Source organism: Engystomops pustulosus, chromosome 6, assembly GCF_040894005.1.
Source record: "Engystomops pustulosus chromosome 6, aEngPut4.maternal, whole genome shotgun sequence".
NCBI lineage: Eukaryota > Metazoa > Chordata > Amphibia > Anura > Leptodactylidae > Engystomops > Engystomops pustulosus.
The window spans coordinates 129,754,990-129,775,518 of record NC_092416.1 but is presented as its reverse complement, the minus strand read 5'-3'; the positions used below and the strand labels follow the sequence as shown (position 1 = coordinate 129,775,518).

Sequence of the window (20,529 nt, the reverse complement as noted above, 5' to 3'; positions counted from 1 at the left end):
GTAATATCACAGCCCGACACCGGCACTATAATAACCCGATGTCCCGAAATCTTCTTCTGATGCGCCGCCGTAGAAAGGCGTCGCATCAGAAGAAGTACCCTTAATGACCGCCGTAGAATCCCGATAGGGCGGTCATTAAGGGGTTAAGGAACTTTATTTTATTTATTTATTTAATTGTTATTATAAAATGATTTAATCTTTTTTTTTTTACTTTCACATATTTTCCACCTTTTGGCTTGAACAAGCGATCATCCGATCACTTATTCAAGCCTCTACACTGCAATACACTTGCTGTGCATGCTCAGTTACATACAGCCGGGTCCTGCCAGGAAGGCAGAACCCGGCAAGAAGAGGAGCGGATCGGCAGGAGGGATCGGATCCCCCGGTAAGCACACCGGGGGGTCCGATCCACGTGGGACACACTTGCATGCCACGGTCATACTTGAGTGCGGTGTGTAAGGGGTTAAACACCCGGGATCTGAGTTTTTCTGATCCCGGGTGTTAGTGCCGGGTCTGGGCTGTGATATCACAGCCCGACACCGGCACTATACTGACCCGATGTCCCGAAATCTTCTTCTGACGCGGCGCCGTAGAAAGGCGTCGCGTCAGAAGAAGTACCCTTAATGACCGACGTAGATTCCCGATAGGGCGGTCATTAAGGCGTTAATATGCATTTACTGTAGAACCCTTTTAGTTCACTTCTTTTCTTTTCCCTGCCCTTCCATTCCATTTTCTGGTCTAGATTTTAATAGCAAGCAGATACTGGTACCTACAGTTACAACTTTACTCGGTATTGCAAAATGTCTAATTCTTATAAAACTGTAGCTTCTATGTAGGTTAGATAACAATGTTTGTACACAGGCTGCCTATCACAGCTTTTCAGTATTCTGTATCTTTATTGTTATGGCTGGCTGTAAACACTTTTTACAGCTGGAGGGGGCTGGTCGCTGCAGACAGACAATGTTATTTCCTTAGGTGTAGTTTTGTTCTGCTGCAATGTAGTTGTATAACATACCTGTTGGGGAAGTGTGGAGGAAACACCACTTTTTTCAATTGGATGTTATTAAAAAAATGTTCTTGTGTGAAGATAATTTCTCATAAATGTAGCCATTTTGTCCCATAGAAACGAGATAGCTTCCTTGGATACGACCAATTCACATTTTGGCAGCGGTGGCTAGACATGTACTATTGAGTCCAGCCTGACCTCCTTGATTCAGCGATCATTACCACAGGACGGCTGTGGGACCTGCAGTAACTCCCGGACATTTCATATAAAAAAACCTTTTGTTTCTTTGTGCAATCCCTCCAGCAGAGGTGGCCGTATCTGAGGAAGCCATCTAGTTTCTAAGGGACAACATGGCAACATTTATGAGAAATCATCTTTGTACAGGAACATTTTTTTAATAACATCAAATTAAAGAAATGTTTACATATGGCAAATGAATTCAATTAAATGTAAATGCCCAGATGGGAATACCCCTTTAATTCCTGTCAGAAGCCTGTGCATTGTTTTCTATTTTTGCAATTTTTGATGTGTCCTGATTCAATAATAATAAAAGCAGATTTTTTTTACTTTTGTGTGCAAAAAAAATTGTTTTTTTTGCGGTTTACAAGGAATTTTTTTACAGTTTTATTTTGTGCATACCTTTTGGCCATACCTTATTTATTCAGTATAATCAGGAGAATTGTTTGTTTTGTTACACTACTGGAAAGATGGAAAATTAACTAAAACAATTCCAGCGTGTATTCAACCTTACAGTTTTATTTTTTGAAAATGGACACACTGAATGTGGATTTCACCTGAGGATTTCACTTTTTGTAGGTTTTAAGTAGTGATGAGCGAGTATACTCGTCCGAGCTTGATGCTCGGTCGAGTATTAGCATACTCGGACCGGCTCGTTGCTCGGACGAGTATTTGCCCTGCTCGATAACGAGCATTTAATTTAAAAAAAAAAAGTGAAGAACAGTAAAAAGATACAATTAAAACATTTAATTTAATTGTTTAATTGAAGAAAACAGTGAAAGAACACAGTGCAGAACAGATTGCAGATGTTCGGGAACATCTGCAATCTGTTCCGGAGACACGCGCGCAGAACGGTGTTCTCCGCAATAGTATTTGAAGAACAATATGTGTGAAGAACAACTTGCAGATGTTTCCAAAGCTAGCTTCCACTCATTTTGCACTATTTGTATGTGTTTATCCATGTTTATCATTTGGCGTCTGTGACCTCTGTTATTATTACAGTATACCTGCTAGCTATATAAGGGCTTTACCTCATTATTACTTTACACCCATTGTCGTTCATTCCTGTTCATTACATGTTTGGGTCCCTTATATTGTACATTTTACATTTGTTTATGTATTTTAGGACATATTACCTGGCGTGCTTTTTTGTATCTTTTCTGAGATGCTTCTCAGCCTATTGTATGCATTCCCATTGTTGTTTACTAAATAAAGATTTTCCCTTTTATGTTGTTGCATTGAAGCCTTGTCCTTTCCTCTTGTTTTTATTTATTTGGTATTTTGTATCTCATATAATATGCCTAGAACCTGCATTATTCTCCTCTAATTTTATACATTCAACATATTTTTTTACTTGAATCTGTTAGAAAAAGTTACCATGGTCTATTTTAACAGCAACAATATAGATATCTCCAACTCCAGCTCACACTTGTGGCTCCACACTGTAAGTCCTACCATGTGTCACAAACCAAACCAGGACCAGCTCACAAAGCATTTAACGGGAAGAAAATGTGAAACAAGACAGCATGAAAGTGAATTCAAGTAAAATAAATGTATTGCATCTGTTAAGAGATCCAAAAAAGCTGCTACATCATCAATTTCTGTTTTAAGCTATTGTTCTTACTAATAACATCATGCTCTATTGTATGCCGCAATATCCAATAGACTGCATTATTAAAAGCAGTCATTGGGAAATAAAGTGCTTAAAGATCTGTAATTGGGTGCTGTGTTGTGAGGGTTACTTCTTCCAATTATATTATCACTCCTCCCCTGCAATCCCTCTAAGTAACTGGCATTATTTAGCCTTCATACTGTATTTAGTAAAAAAAAAAAACTATACGTTTTTTTATACATTTTCTCTTGAAACCCCAGATACTCGGTATAGATACAGTAGATGCACTAAGAAAATCAACTGCATTTTTCAAAAGCAACAAAAGAAAGCAGTCGACCTGCATGACAAGTTTTGGCAAGGCAGGAGTTAAAGGGCCATTATACTACTAGGGAGCAGTCCTCATACCAGCAAGGAAGGTGTGTCTAATTGTCACAAAGATCGGGTTAACACAAGCTTGTGTTACTTGTTTTCTGAGGGGGATTCTGCTATAGCTGGGCAGAGGGATTTACAGGGGTGGGACAGAAGGAGGGTGCAGAATCTGGTTTGACTGGTCTCAATGAGGAGCTCTGGGCGTTGAGGAATACCTAGTGATCACAACTCCAGGCTACAAGAAACATTTTTGATTTCTTTGCAGGGAGAAACATTAAAATGAGGATTTTGTGTCCATTGCTTATCCTGCTGCTGCTGGTGGTGAGTAGATAACATCCCCTTCACTTGTATCTTCTTTATTTAAGGTGTAAAAAAAATAGATTTGTTTTAAGCTTAATATATATGTCAATTCGTATATGGCTTAAATGCTGCGTCTTTGTAGTGAAGCCTCATTTCTCAATATGATGGGAGTTGTAGTTTCACCAGTTAGAAAAATGAAGGAATTGGTAAAGTGTTTTCTAGAATCTTTACTTCCATGTTATCTAGTATTTCCTCAAAATAATCTCTGATCTCAAGTTTCACAACGTTTCGTATGTTTCTGTGTTTGAATTCCATTGGATTCGACCTTCACATTTTCCATGTAACACATGTAATAGACTATATGTAATTAGTCAGGTCTACAAGATACTGAGAAAGCTGACCTTTTTATAATATGAACATGCCTAGATCCATCTGCTAATAGATTATTCAGGCTTCTCTACAATGTGTGCAACAATACAATGCTTAGCTCTCATAGTAAGATAAAGGGGTTGCCCCATACAAATAACTTATCCCCCATTCACAAGGACAGGCACGGTGTACTTCTATGGGGTGTTGATATGGAACCCTATAGAAACCATTGGCGAGCTGATCATTCATTGATTAGAGAGATTTCAGTCCCCTCTTTTACCAATTATTGTGGTTTGCAGCAATTACACCCAATGATTATTAACTTACACCTTCTCCGTTATATAGGGAAGAAGTTTACATCCCCTTTAAGGACCAGGACATTCACTCAGGTTTTATTGTTGCAGTTATTGAAGCCAAAACCCGGAGTGGACTAAAAAGAGAAGCATCTTACCTGTTAAAGGTTGGGTCCCATTATAATCCATACCTGGTGGTTTTGAGGTTAAAAACTGCTACAACAATGAATGAATATCCTTACATTACTCAGTGAATTTTTTCTAGAAACCCTCTTTAAGCTAAGACCTTCATCTGCTTGACCCTGTCATGAAATCTTATAGGCCCACTTACCTAATGGTACTGTGGGTCTTCTCCTGGACATCTGCCCCTGTTGCCTGCACTGTAATACCCAGAATCTTTTACAGCTTCTAGCATTCTAAGCTAATCTTTTGATTGCCTTCAGTACAAAAAAACTTCTTGCCATGTTCTCTCCATTTATGTGTTATACTACAGTCATATTTACAGTATTTAAAATGATACAAATCTGCATTTCCTTGTGAACTATTCACATACTATGCACCGGAAACATAAATGGTAATGCATAACCATCCCCAAGTATTGAAACATCTCTCATCACTTCTTAGGGCAAGTAAATTACTATTTTGTTCTAGCATTTACAATATGAAAAAAGTACCCATATTCCATAGGATCTGCAAAATGACCTATTGCTCTGTGTTCATCGTCACAACCTTCTTATCAGCACACATCTCCCTATATTATGTGCGCAGACGGCTATTTTACAGTAACATGTTAAAAGAACTTTGTACTTGGATTTTATGATTTACCATAGCTTCAAGGTTCCATTTGTAGTGTATGTCCAGTACATGAAATAAGTTGTTGGTAGGTTATGCCTGATATCCTCAATTGTAAATGCTTGGTAAATTCTTAAAAATCCCATAAACTATGTAGGGCACTGTATTGTAGGAATAGCCAAGTACAGCAGTCTGTCATTCCCATAGAAGTGAACAGCCTACATGTAGACTGAAGACAGGTACTGAAACATGATCAAAGTAACATGCATCAGTGGTGTCTGTGACAGCTACATTTTCTGGGCTGCTGAAAAGCACTTTACTTGTAACTACCCCTATGAAAACCATCCACCTGTTCAGATTTTAGAATAACTTTATCTATCTTAACATAACTTGAAAGCTTGTTTCAAATCGTATCTTCATGTACAGCTCTGACACTACTGATCTCTGTGATAATACATGTTTGGCAGTGATGATATAAAGGCAATTAGACTATTACGCTACATCAGTTTTATAACAGTATGTCTGTCTAACACTATTACAATGGAGAGACTATACCTGTATAAGATAGAACTGGATGTTCATCCATTCGTATTTATTTACTTACATTGTATCCATTGATTCTTCCAAGGTGTCTATCCCTTAAATGAACATACGAATACATCTACTCTAGGCTGTATGTGTAGAAGTAGTATTAGCCTTTAAGCAAACATATACAGCAGTCTTATCCACATTAAGTAATGGAGAATAATTTGCCAGTTTTTATTTATGTTGAAAAATAGCAGTAGCACTTATTTTAATGTAATATCTTCTTTTGTGTTTTTCATTAATATTGAATCATACAGAGCCATACGCCTGGAAAAGGCTGTACATGGTGTATTCTACTCACTGTTGTATCAATTAAAGGAAACCTACCACTTGAAGTGGCAGGTATAAGAAGGAAATACCGAGCACCAGCTCAGGGTGAGCTGGTGCCGGAGCTTATTTTTGTTAGTGTTTTAAACCGCTGTATCGCGGTTTAAAATACTTTTTAAACTTTATAGCCAAAGCTGCTTCGGCGCAGGGAGGTACGCGCTCGGCGCTTACCATGCGCGCGGCTACATAGGAAGTGAAGGAGAGCCGCGTGCATGGTAAGCACCGAGCGTGTACCTCCCTGCGCCGAAGCAGCTTTGGCTATAAAGTTTAAAAAGTGTTTTAAACCGCGATGCAGCGGTTTAAAACACTAACAAAAATAAGCTCCGGCACCAGCTCACCCTGAGCTGGTGCTCGGTATTTCCATCTGAACCTGCCACTTCAAGTGATAGGTTTCCTTTAAAGCATTTATTTTTCTGACACATACATCTTTGTACATTTCAGATTTTGTACAAATCTGTAAAATTATATGAGATTTTTTGGATGGCCTGCTCAGTGGAACTTTGCTCCATTTCTATGCAAAATGCAGCCTCCAGTTTTTTGCCCCTTGTCATTTTCTTTGACAACCAAAATTCAAGCATTAGGACATAATTTCTCAAACGATTTCTCAGTTGTAAAAAAACTAAGTTGTAAACACTTTTTTTTTAAAGGCAGAATTGTTTGGCATCCTTTTTTTTTTAGCAATGTGTATGTTTTTAATAGATGAGTGGCTTATGTGTGGAATTAGCTTTTTTCTGCCTGTGAAATAACAGGAATGAAATGAAAGGAATGCTAGTTATCTTTTTAACAAAATGGACATTATGCTCTATTAAAGAAATGGGTGCATAAATTGACCCTTTCGAAAGTGTTGTGTTTAGTACTGCTGTCAAATAAGAGCCTTAGATTGTATTGTTCAGATCTTCTACTCTGTCTACCCTGTAAGCACTCTCTTTATTCCTCTATTGCACCTAAACATAAGAATCAGTCAAAATGTTCTGTATACAGCAACTATGCAGGACTGTGCCATGGGAACTGTACAGACTAAAAATACCCATAGTATGATTCTGTAGATCTGACTGTACTATCCTATAGACCATTGCTGGCAAACCTATGGCACGGGTGCCAATGGTGGCACTCAGAGCCCCTTCTGTTGGCACCCAGGCTGTCACCTCAGCACAGAGATTACCAGATAGGCCTCCTTCTGCAGTCCTAGGTAGTCCAGGATGTGCCGCACTCAATGGTATTTTGATAAATATTCAGAACTGAATTATCATTGGTGTTCCTGCTCTGGACCCTGCAATTCTTCCTCTTCAGAGGACACTGAAGAGAAGCCAGAATAATATTCCCAATTTCCCCTAATTCTTTCTAGTGTATTGATGTCCTCAGGACGTCGATACGATTGTGAGCTGTGACAGATGAGGGAGCAATGAGTTACTTTTTAAATTGCTGTTTTGGTACTTTGCTATGGATTTTCATTTAAGAAGTTGGAGCCTTCATGCTGTCATCACTGATGTAAAGTTCCACCTCCCTTGTGGAAATCATTACTCTAAGCTACATTATAATTTATTACAGTTTTATAGGGCTGTGGTGGATTATACGAGCCTGTCATTGCAGCAGAATTGTGAAATAGACAGACAATAGAACATGCGTTACTATATAAAGGAAGAACCTCAGTGATTGGACACTTGTCCTGAGGGCTTTACAGTCATGTATGCTTATGTGAGTTGTAACATAAACCCTGCAATATTTAAAGGAAATCTACAATCAAACTCCAACATGGTAAATCAGTGACACTTCCTCATAGATCCAGGCACTGTGACCGTGGTAATCTTCTTATATTTGTTATATTAAATCAACTATGTTAAAATCAACTTTTAAAATTATACTACTGAGCCTGAAAGGCTCTTGGGGTGTTACCAGAGCCCCACCATGCTACAGATTCACAGGCTGCTACATTATGCAGGAACACTCCCTCTCCCACTGTGTGAGATTACAGCAGGCAGAGGGAGAGGGTAGGTGATGAGAAATCACAATGTAACAACCTGTGAAGCTGAAGCTTGTAGGGACTGGGGTTACTCCTCCCTGAGCCCTTCTGGTTCCTTAGCATAATGTTAAAAGTTAATTTTAGGAGGAGGCCATGGAAAACGAAAATAAGAAGAAGATTTCCACAGTCACCGTGCCTGGATCTATGAGTAAATGTCCCTGGTTTATCCATGCTCAATTTTGGTGGTGAATGTATGATTAAATGTATGCATGTCCTTGAATTTTGGGTGTGAATGATAATGATGGCTTAAGGGTGTAGCTAGAGGGACTCAAACAAACCCAGGGGCCTTGGAAAAGGTATCGTTTTACAAACCTGGAGGCTGCAAAGAAATCTAAGCCCCAATATAAAACATTTCAAAGAAATTCAGTTATAACATGGGATTCAAATCGGAGCATCACATGGCAGTTACACAAATTGAGTAATTGAGCCAGAATATACATAACATACTGTAGACAAATTAGTGTGAATAATAATATGAAAGAAAGCTGCAAACACTTTAAAGCAAAAATACATTTTTAGGTACATATAGTAGTAAAATATATAGTTTACCCAATATATGATATCACAGAAGCTTTCTGCTGCAAAACCTTTTTGCACAGGTGGCGTCATCTGGGGTCAGAGTGTGGTTTATACATATCCCGCAACAATAAGATATGGAATGCTCAGCTGGAGATCATGGAGGATTCACAGAATTATTTATCAAGCTCCCTATAAGAGTAATAATGTGCTTAGTTGCCCATAGCAACTGATAACATCCCAACTTTCATTTTACCAGTGCTGATGAATATTTTAAAGGGGAGCTGTAATTGTTTGCCATGGTCAACTATGCACATCCTTACTCTTAGGCAGCTTAATAAATGTCCCTCTATGTGCCTATAGGAATCTTATTTCATATATTCATATATTTTCTGTTTGATTTGGTACAAATATTGACAAAGTGAATGATCCCAAGTGAGTCATATGATGGCAGTAGTAGAGTCATTTAGATGAACATGTGTACAAAATTTTGCAAGCAAAAACGTGCTTCTTACATCGGATGACACACCCTTGAAGGAAATATAATGCAGACAAAACCTTATGGCAAATAATAAAACTGTTTTAGTAACAAAACAAAGGTGCTTAAGAAAGGGGATGGACTATGTTAACATGGCTTTTAATGTTTGTTAACAGTGGATACGGCCATGCAGATACCTTGGCTGACATTTGTTTGTGAGTCAACTGTTTCTATCTGGCAAGGGTTTTGAGCATGCTCACTATGACTATTGTATCAGAGAGTTGTTTCGGTTTAACTTAAATATTATATACACATATAGAGGGGCATTTATTGATTTTCTGGTGTAGAATCACATTTTCTCAGACACCGCAAGAAATTGTGATAACTACACCACCTCCACACCATGTGCGAATGAAGGGGGCATCAAGGGCCATGACTACCCATACACTTTCTAAAACCCTGCAAACAGGTTCAGAGGTTTTACCCCAAACTACGCCAGGACGAGCCTGGTGTAGCTTTGCCCGGCAGTGATGTATGGGCATGGCCTTTATCATATGCCAGCACGAGCTGCCTACGCAGTGTAAATGCCCCGCATAATCTCACTCTCACTTCTTTTTCTTGGAAATAAAATATCCCCTCACAGGTGTTGCATGTTGCATATTAAGTTGCTGGTTAGACACGTGATCATTACTCAGATGTGCCTTAGGTTGACCACAACATAAGACTGCACTGTGCTCAGTACGTGATATCTGGCCAGCACACAGGTCTTTTTCTATGGACGGTGCATGTTCATGTGCAAGAAGCCTTTTAAAGGGGCACATTTGCTAAGAGTGGTGCAATCTGCAATAAGACTCTAAGTAAGCTGGTTGGAGCAGCCATAGTGCATGTCAATCAGCTGTGTTCCTTCATTGATGTCAGGCGCAAGGGGTAGTGAGCATAAAACGGGAACAGGTCTGGGATAATAATGGGAAGTCAATACACGAGCACAGGGCAACATTACAAGCTTTCTCAGAGGCATATAGCACAAAGATCTGGCAGGGTTTGCAGGGAGAGGCAGACTTAAGTAGTCTTCTGGGAAATGGCTAGCGACAATTAATGGCGCGCTAGCCTTTTAAATCATTTGAAACAGGTGCGCGTGCCCTAGGAGTCGGGAGCGCATGCACAAGACCGTGGGAGAGGAGACAGGAGCCGGGACAGGTAAGGAGCGTAATATGGGTCACAGGAGTAGCCGTAACAATTGTGTCTGTGTGGTCGGTCCTTAGTATAATCTCTGTAATTAGGCAACCATTACTATACGCTAGAATACTACTTAAAGCCCCGCTTATACATAATACCAGACTAGAGACATAGAGGGTTGTAAGGGAAAGCAGAACTTGTTCACCTTCAAGATGGTGTAGGGTCAGGGGAACACAATTCCAGCCAGCAAAGATCAAATATCTAGAATTTAAAAAAAAATCTCACATCAAACACGAAGCTTTGTAATGTGTTGGGTATTTTGATATGGGAGAGAAGATTGTCATACAAATCAGATGTCCACCGCCTTTCCCATACCAAGCCTTATAGGCATAGAAACAGGGGCGTAACTTGTAGAGGATGTTAATTCTAAAAAAATTCTATGTATTTATAAAACATATATACAATCATATCCACTGACATAGCTGTATAAGCTCATACACTCTATACATTTGTCTCACGCACTAGAAGAGTAGTCATTGACTATAATAATAAGCAGACTAGGAAGCTACTCACATATCGTCTTAACTGGTTCAAGAACTGCATGACAACTTCTCTTGCCTGTGACATATCCAAGCAGAATTTTCCGCCAGTGTCTAGCAGTCGCTTATATCCATACCCCCACTGAAAATACAGGCAGACTGGACAGAACCAAGCATGCATAGAAATGGGGTTAGCCAATGAGCCTTTCCGCTGACAGTTTTTAAAGAGTATTATTAGTAGTATATCTATATCATTTCAGTTTCTGTGTGTTTAATAGCTATTCAACAAGAAATTAAAACATAATAATTGTTTTGCTTGATTAGTAATTGAATGTTTTTAACAAAGTAAAGCTAAGACAAAAATATTCTATGAATTCATGCCTCAGGTGATAAGACCAAGTGTTTTCACATATTGTGAAAGTTCTGCAAGTAAAACTTCTACTTTCATCACAGCCTCGATTACATAGGTCTGCTTTATCATGTAGTTATGTGTGGCCCAATTTTATGCTGCTCGGGCCAGTAATAGCAAGGACAATTACTTCTAATTTCTCCAAAAGTAAAAGGTTTGCACAGATCTCCTCCCTCCACATCACTGGACAGATGTGCAGATAATTACTGTGATTTTCTGAACCACAATCTGGGCTGAAAATTTCAGGTGTTCACCTCCTGGCAGATTTTATATTAGAGAGAACTAAAAGTAACAATATACCTTCATAGTGAACATTGTTTTTATCATTACCATAGCAACAGGGTCGGATTAAGACTGCCATGGGACATGGGCTGTATGAATATTATAGACACTACAAGTCTGGAATTTACTTTTTACATGTGGTAATGGAATCAGATTCTTTGGGGAATGGAGGGTGTGTTCCTACTGTCTACTTTCAAATTGCCGGTTCAGTACCTTTGGAGAACCTTCAAAGGTCCAAAAATGGCATCTTGTGTACATGTGTATTGACAGATGGAACAGATGAACATTTTACTATATCCTGTTTAAGTGTAAAGGGGGTCTCAGAATTTTACATTTTGTGAAAATCTTGTAAACATTTCTCTAGTATTGGTTATCAATATTACATAAGTTGGGGTTTCACTCACGGCAGCCTCATTGTCACAGTACTGGGTTATCAAAGAGTGAGAATCGCATGGTTCCACTGTGTTACTGCATCTCAGATCTGATTCCTATAAATTTACCTTTCTTGCAAACCTAGCACATACCACTCAGACAACACTGATTAAGTGGAGAAGGAGACCTACTATAGGGAAACAGGGCAAAGTGAGGAAAAATGTTCAATGTTTTACTGGTATAATGGGGATTAAAGAGTCCTTGGACTGCACTTTCTTCGAATAGTCCAACGTTTTTGCACGGCTGGGACAGGTATTTAGAAGGGGATTTTGGCGTATGCGATCAGATTTTGGCACAATCCCGCCATTTTTCATGCAACAGAAATGGGGGGGGGGGGGGGGAGCGACACATGCAGGAAATCGGGCGCACAATCTAAGTGAATTGTGGCACAGTGCATTCCAGTCGGACATTCCAGATCGGGGAACGCGCCAGAGACTGGTAAGTAAATGTTCCCCAATGTGTGTGAGGAGATCAATGAGGATGATTTATACTATTTGAAGGTCACTGTACAATTTTAGTGAGTATTAGGGGGCTCAAACCTCAGTGGCTACCCATTTCCTGTTTGCTGGCACTCTCTATCCTAAATCTAAGGGTCCAAGCCTGCCTGCATATATGTTCCTGACACACTGTTTTCACGTCTTGTTATGCGCACACAAGGTTGAACAGTAGAGGTTTATTGCCTGCAGCATCCACGTGATTTGGGACGTTTTAACATGACCACTCCACATTCTTCAGGAATGCTACACATGAGGTCTGCTCTCATTGGACATATACATATACCATGCACAACATGTGAGATGCAAAGGATGGAATCCACAAACTAAAAATCCATACTGAATATGAATGTAGATTATGCAATGTTTTAAGCAAGACTGTACCCATTCACTAACAGCAAGCTGAAGTCTTCAAATATAGACAATTGCTTGTTAGGCAATTCGTGTCTTGCTTCATTTCTAAGAATATATTCACACTAATTTTGTCACTGGGATTTCAGTGATTTTTTTTTTTTTTTTTTTAAATACATACATGACACAGCTGTAGCTCCATATACTTTCCCTGTAACAATACAGTCAAAATTAATTACAAAGAATCTCCCTATAGCTATCCTTCAGAGAAATAACAAAAGCATGTCACAGCACAGAAGAGATTATCTCATGGGTAATACAGGGATGTGGTGACATCTTTGATTGAAGGAGTTCTCCTTTTTTTTCTTCTTAGATCCAAACCACCATTTCAGCCAATAGAGCAATGCATCAACCAATGCCCCGACAGAAGCCATTATAGTAATGGTGCCCCCATATTACTCCACAGTAGCAATTATTGTAACTGTCTTCTCTCTTAAGCCTTACCGTAGTCAGTGTAGTAACCTCAGTCTTACCTGTCTGCCCTTCATCAGCTGCACTTTTCTTCCAACTCTTCTGCCAGGCTACTGTAGATAAACACAGGCTGTGCAATGATGTTTTAATGCTACCAGAATAGATGACTAAGCTGTACTCCACTTTTTATAAATAGTATCAATGTCTTGGATGCTAATGTCACCACTGACAGGGACCACTGGACGATTCCTTGGTCGTCTGGTGGGACTGTCCACTGACCTGCCTTTTCTAGCCATCATCTATCAAATGTAAATAAGCTAAATATCAATATTACAAAAACTGTGAATTGGGGTACTTTATCTAGGTCAAATTTGAATATCTATTTCTTTATTATTATGTAATTGTTCTCAGGAACTTGTGAATTTTCTACCCAGAGGTAAAGTTTTATCTATACCATTATATTGAGTTTATATGAGGTTGAGCACATTTTGGCTGTGCTGCAATTTGGTTTTCTCCAGATATAGTTGTAGTGTAGCCAGAATAACCATTATTATACACTTACCGGCCACTTTATTAGGTACACCTGTCCAACTGCTCGTTAACACTTAATTTCTAATCAGCCAATCACATGGCGGCAACTCAGTGCATTTAGGCATGTAGACATGGTCAAGACAATCTCCTGCAGTTCAAACCGAGCATCAGTATGGAGAAGAAAGGTGATTTGAGTGCCTTTGAACGTGGCATGGTTGTTGGTGCCAGAAGGGCTGGTCTGAGTATTTCAGAAACTGCTGATCTACTGGGATTTTCACGCACAACCATCTCTAGGGTTTACAGAGAATGGTCAGAAAAAGAAAAAAATCCAGTGAGCGGCAGTTCTGTGGGCGTGTTGATGTTGTTGATGCCAGAGGTCAGAGGAGAATGGGCAGACTGGTTTGAGCTGATAGAAAGGAAACAGGGACTAAAATCGCCACCCGTTAAAACCAAGGTAGGCAGAAGAGCATCTCTGAATGCACAGTACGTCGAACTGTGAGGCAGATGGGCTACAGCAGCAGAAGACCACACCGGGTGCCACTCCTTTCAGCTAAGAACAGGAAACTGAGGCTACAATTTGCACAAGCTCATCGAAATTGGACAGTAGAAGATTGGAAAAACGTTGCCTGGTCTGATGAGTCTCGATTTCTGCTGCGACAATCCGATGGTAGGGTCAGAATTTGCCGTCAACAACATGAAAGCATGGATCCATCCTGCCTTGTATCAACGGTTCAGGCTGGTGGGGGTGGTGTCATGGTGTGGGGAATATTTTCTTGGCACTCTTTGGGCCCCTTGATAGCAATTGAGCATCGTTGCAACGCCACAGCCTACCTGAGTATTGCTGCTGACCATGTCCATCCCTTTATGACCACAATGTACCCAACATCTGATGGCTACTTTCAGCAGGATAATGCGCCATGTCATAAAGCTGGAATCATCTCAGACTGGTTGACTTGAACATGACAGTGAGTTCACTGTACTCAAATGGCCTCCACAGTCACCAGATCTCAATCCAATAGAGCATCTTTGGGATGTGGTGGAACGGGAGATTCGCATCATGGATGTGCAGCCGACAAATCTGCGGCAACTGTGTGATGCCATCATGTCAATATGGACCAAAATCTCTGAGGAATGCTTCCAGCACCTTGTTGAATCTATGCCACGAATAATTGAGGCAGTTCTGAAGGCAAAAGGGGGTCCAACCCGTTACTAGCATGGTGTACCTAATAAAGTGGCCGGTGAGTGTATATGTGTCATATAACTCACAGGCACTCAAATCCAACGTATTCTTAACCCTTTATAACTTCCATATAGGGTTTTTGTGGCAGTCATTAAGGGTACTTCTTCTGCTGTGATACCTTGCTAACCCTGCAGCTGCTGCCAGGGTGTTTGGATTGGAAAAGCTCCTGGGTGTTTAACCCGTAGTATCCCTCTAGTAAACGTATGCTGTCAGAAACTGACAGCATAATGCACTGCACTAAATTGGTAGTGCAGTACATTATAAAATAAAGTAGTAAAAGAAGGAAATAAAGTTTATGAAAAAAAAAAATTAAAAACACACAGACTTAAACATAAATACCTACACTACTCCCCTTATTTAAAAAAAAGTGCCCAAATTGACATTTGTAAATCAACCATCTCACAAAAAAATTATATCAAACAAAATCGAAAAGCTTCATGAACCCCCGATGTGAACACATAAATACTACAGGTCTTTATGCAAAAAAAAAAAAAAAATAAGCCCTTCCACAGGCACTTTGACAAAGCATTTATGTTATGCTTAATTTAAGTTATGGCACTCGGAAGGCAGTAATGGAAAAAGTTTTCCCCCCAAAAGTATTTCATTATGCAAATGAAGGTCATTTAAATGAAAGGGCTTATAAATCTGGTCTTGCTGTATGTGCACTTACCCAGAGAATAAAGTTTTCATGTTATTTGGGTTCCACAATAAATGCAGAAAATGCAGCTATGGTGAAAATAAAAAGTTATAACTTTTTTTTAACTTGAAAAATAGATGCAGAGATAAGTGGTTACTAAATAGTCTGTGGCTTATCAATTGTTCAAAAAACACAACTCAAAACATGTCTTGACAGTCGCTGGTAGTTTGGCATTGGCGAGAGAACCACAGGTGAGAAACCACTGAATTACGGTAATTGCTACAACTATCAAATATTTGGTGTTTCAGAATAAAATAATTGAAGCTCGTTCTTGATAAAGATGGCAATTTGTAAGTCATAAATGATTGAACAGAGATGTCACTAAGCAAGTTTCCATGTAATCATGTTACAATTACATAGTCTGCCAGGAACAATACATTAAATTACAGTTGTACGTATACTAAATCCATACTCTTTCAGCCATGTTACGGCCTTTATTTTGTCACCTCTTTTAAATAATGTATTGGAATGTTGTAGTTATTTGTTTTAGTGTTCCCTCGGACAATCTTGTAAATGTTCAGTAGATTGCATAAAGGATAAACAGTTCATAGTAAATTACCATCTATAAAAGTAGACAATATACAGTAAATATCCCAATGCCAATTCCATAAAATCAGCTGGTAATGTTACACAGCCACAATATTGTCAGATAATACATAATGATTGGTAGCCTAGGCTTATATTATAAAATACAAAAACACCTGTTAATTGAACCTTAAAAATAACGCGAAAGCATTATTTTGGTACCATATGTAATCATTATATTGAATACTTTATACATACTGTATGGTAAAAAGTTACAGTTTATAAGCTCTATGCTGTTTCACCTTTACACACCTGCAGGACATAAAGCATAACTAAGCATACCTTTCACCAATATCCGTGTCTTGTTTCTACTCTTTCTCTCAGCGTATTTGAATCTCAGTTTACTCAGATAAATAAGCAATCTAGAAATGACTTTTTCCTTGTCTAGAACATAATTTTTTTTAAAGAGGATCTATCATCCATATAAAAAGCACTAGGAGCTGCTTACCAAAGTAAGCAGCTCTTAGTGCTACAATAGATGTAGCAGTGTTACCCTGCTAGTGTTATCGGAAATCGCGGATAATGCTAGTAGACACTGCCGCGATGTACAATAGAAATGCCGGACCGGGCGTATTCATGAGGGGACGGCCTGAGACGCTGCTTCTCCCCCGGACAACCCCTCCCACACCATAGGCCGACGGTGACTGCAGAGCTTCACGCGGCTAATCCCTCCCCCTCATGAATACGCGCGACCACTTACAGCGCGGTCTGGCATTTCTATTGTACATCGTGGAAGTGTCTGCTAGCGTTGTTGGAGGTGTAACTCTGCGGCGTCTGTTGTAGCACCAGCAGCTGCTTACTTAAAGGGGTATTCTGGTCTGGGCACTCACATTCAGTTTCACTAATCTTGCATATATAAACATTTCTTCAATTGGATGTTATTAAAAAAAATGTTCCTGTGTGAAGATAATTTCTCATAAATGTAGTCATTCTGTCCCTTAGAAACGAGATGGCTTCCTCGGATACGACCACGTCACACTCTGGCAGCGGTGGCCAGACTTGCGATATAGAGTCCGGCCTGGCCTCCTGGATTCAGCAATCATTACCACAGGACGGCTGTGGGACATGTAGTAACTCCCGGACATTTTATATAGTAAACCTTTTTGTTTATTTGTGCAATCTCTCGGGCAGAGGTGGCCGTATCCGAGGAAGCTATTTCGTTTCTAAGGGACAAAATGACTACATTTATGAGAAATTATCTTCACACAGGTAATTTTTTTTGATAACATCTAATTGAAGAAATGTTTATATATGGCAGATTAACCCCTTAACGCTCTGCGCCGTAGCTCTACGGCGCAGAGGTATAAGGGATGTATGAAGAGGGCTCACGGGCTGAGTCCTCTTCATACAAAGGTGGGGGTTTTTGCATATTGCGCAAAACCCCCACCGCTAATAACCGCGGTCGGTGCTTGCACCGATCGCGGCTATTAACCCCTTCAACGGCGCCGGCAAAGTCGCCGGCGGCGTTTAAAAGACGGCGGCGCGCGGGCGCCGCCATCTTTTTTTCGATCGCCACGCCCCCGAACGTCATCGGGGGGCGGCGATCGGTTGCCATGGTAGCCTCGTGTCTTCTTTTGACACGAGGCTATCTGGCAGCTGCAGATTCGTTACAATGAGCCAGTGGCTCATTGTAATGAATGTGCTGCAAAAATGCCATATATTGCAATACAGAAGTATTGCAGTATATGGTAGGAGCGATCTGACCATCTAGGGTTAATGTACCCTAGATGGTCTAAAAGATAGTGAAAAAAAAAATAAAAAAAAAAGTTTAAAAAATAAAAAAAATTAATAAAATATTAAAAGTTCAAATCACCCCCCTTTCCCTAGAACGGATATAAAACATAATAAACAGTAAAAATCACTAACATATTAGGTATCGCCGCTTCCCAAAATGCCCGATCTATCAAAATATTAAAACGGTTACAGGCGGCGGTGACCTCCGAGGCGGGAAATGGCGCCCAAATGTCCGAAATGCGACTTTTACACCTTTTTACATAACATAAAAAATGAAATAAAAAATGATCAAAATGTCGCACCGACCTCAAAATGGTAGCAATGAAAACGTCGCCTCATTTTGCAAAAAAGGACCCCTCACACATCTCTGTGCGCCAAAGTATGAAAAAGTTATTAGCGTCAGAAGATGGCAAAAATTTTTTTTTCTTTTTTGTACACATTCGTTTAATTTTTGAAAATGTATTAAAACACAATAAAACCTATATAAATTTGGTATCACCGCGATCGCACCGAACCAAAGAATAAAGTAGGCGTATTATTTGGAGCGAAGAGTGAAAGTCGTAAAAACTGAGCCCACAAGAACGTGACGCACGTGCGTTTTTTTTTCAATTTTTCCACATTTGGAATTTTTTTTCAGCTTCGCAGTACACGGCATGTTAAAATAAATAACATTACGGGAAAGTAAAATTTGTTACGCACAAAATAAGCCCTCACACAGGTCTGTACACGGAAAAATGAAAAAGTTATGGATTTTTGAAGTTGGAGAGCGAGAAATGAGCCGGAAAACCCTCCGTCCTTAAGGGGTTAATGAAACTGAATGTGAGTGCCCAGAAAAGAATACCCCTTTAAGTAAGCAGCTCCTAGTGCCTTTTTTACAGGTGACATATATATTTTGGTAAATTACCTAATATCCTGCCCCCCCTTCCCCCACAGTTACATACACATTCCAAAAAAGTAGACTATGCAGGGACTGTTTGTAAAGAGTTCAGTCACTTTATCAGGTTCTTTTATCTGTCAGTTGTCAGTGGTGTAAAAGGAAGGAAAGCGGATAAGCACACTGTTTAAATAAGGAAGGCAAGCAGAGGTAAAAGGACACAGAGATATTTTAGACAATTTTAGTTATGCTTTAAAGATACAGTGACAAACATTACAGCTAAAGATTTAATGACATTTGTAATAATACAATGTGAAAGTTCTTTTGACCCTTAAAAATTTTAAGAACAGATCAGCAGTTCCACCTTATGTTCTACAAGTTGGGTCTGGAATCTGTTTGCTTTTGCCCATCCATATGTAAATATTGGCACTAAAATTTACTTCTCCTAAGAAACAGTTATTATGTTGTAGTGAATTAGCTTCTTCTTATTGACATAGGCAGCTATCCACAGTTACTGCTCTTGTTACTAAATTTAGACAATGCAATAACTTGTATCACATTTCTTTGGCTTCTCTCTGACCACTGCATGATGGCCATAGGTTTGATCATGCTGGACAATGATGCTAAACTGCAACAAACAGATGTATAATACTTTAGTTTTTTTTTTTTTACATTTATGAGAAGCATATGGACCCCCATATTAGACTCTGCCACTTTACTATAATTATTGCAAAGATAGCAGCATTACAATGGAAATGTAATGAAGAATTGGGAGTCCTGGTGTTCCTTTTTGTGCTGTACATTATATTGGATGCAAAGTGTGAATCCACCCTACAAATGTGATGCACTGTATGTTGGCATTTATTTAGTTTAATTTGTGTTTTATTTGGCATTTGTTTCAAGTATGTATTAGAATATAAAATTAGAATTGAGAGTTCAGTCAGCAGCATTTAACAGTCACCAAGTAGGATTAAACATGGTTTGTTTGTAGTCTGTAACTATGGAGATACGTAGGTCTGCATAGAAGACATATTGTATACAGCAACAGAATACAATTTGATGTGTAAACAGTGAAAATTGCCAAAGCCGCAAGATTCTATGGGGGTAATAAATCATTAGGTAGGCTCCTTGCGACAGTTCTATGTCTGTCTTTGTAGCTATACATTAATTAAGTCCTATTGTGAAAACTTGGCTATGCAAGTTTAATTACTTCAGTGCAAACAGGATCGATGTCTAAGTGACTTTTTCAATGTCTAAGTGCAATTTCCTATGTTCCTTTGGACGCAATGGAATGAAATAGCAAAACAGCAAATACACCACAACTTCGGCAAAACAAGGCCACACATAGACAGAAATAAAATGTATGTTTTCTTACAATGTTCTTACAAAGTTTCTATGTTCATATGTGGCATTTATTTATTTTCTTTTAAATATCTCTTTTGTCATTTGCGCATCTAGTTGGGTCAGAAACCTCTGTCATTCACAAAAACGCATATTGTTGCATAAACATGTCTTTCCAGAGAATCCAACCATTGTTACATGGTTGACCCATAAATACAGTGTGATTCCTGGGAAAGGCGGGTCCTTTTGTGAGGATTATACTGAATATAATATATACGTTTATGTTTCACTTGTCCATGCCACTCAAAAGTACCTATAAAGTACCGTTCTTCAAACTGAAAAGACCATTGGGCTTAATGGTGTTTTTTGACAATGACTGTGATTGACATAGATTAAGTTATCAAGTAAGGCGAAGATAATGATCGTTTTACGGCGACGTTCATCACGGGTACGCAACTCCCATCTGTAC

At 39.3% G+C, this 20,529-nt stretch overlaps 1 protein-coding gene across 1 annotated transcript in view; it reads left to right on the top strand.

Annotated features, from left to right (window-relative positions):
* Window positions 1-3,283: 3,283 nt before the first annotated feature.
* Window positions 3,284-20,529, top strand: part of LOC140064274 (cadherin-like protein 26) — a 62,055-nt gene continuing 44,809 nt past the window's right edge. Inside the window, exon 1 of the mRNA XM_072110994.1 lies at window positions 3,284-3,545. Within this exon, the coding sequence (XP_071967095.1) occupies window positions 3,504-3,545 (42 nt within the window). The 5' untranslated portion in view covers window positions 3,284-3,503. The remainder of the gene's footprint in view (window positions 3,546-20,529) is intronic.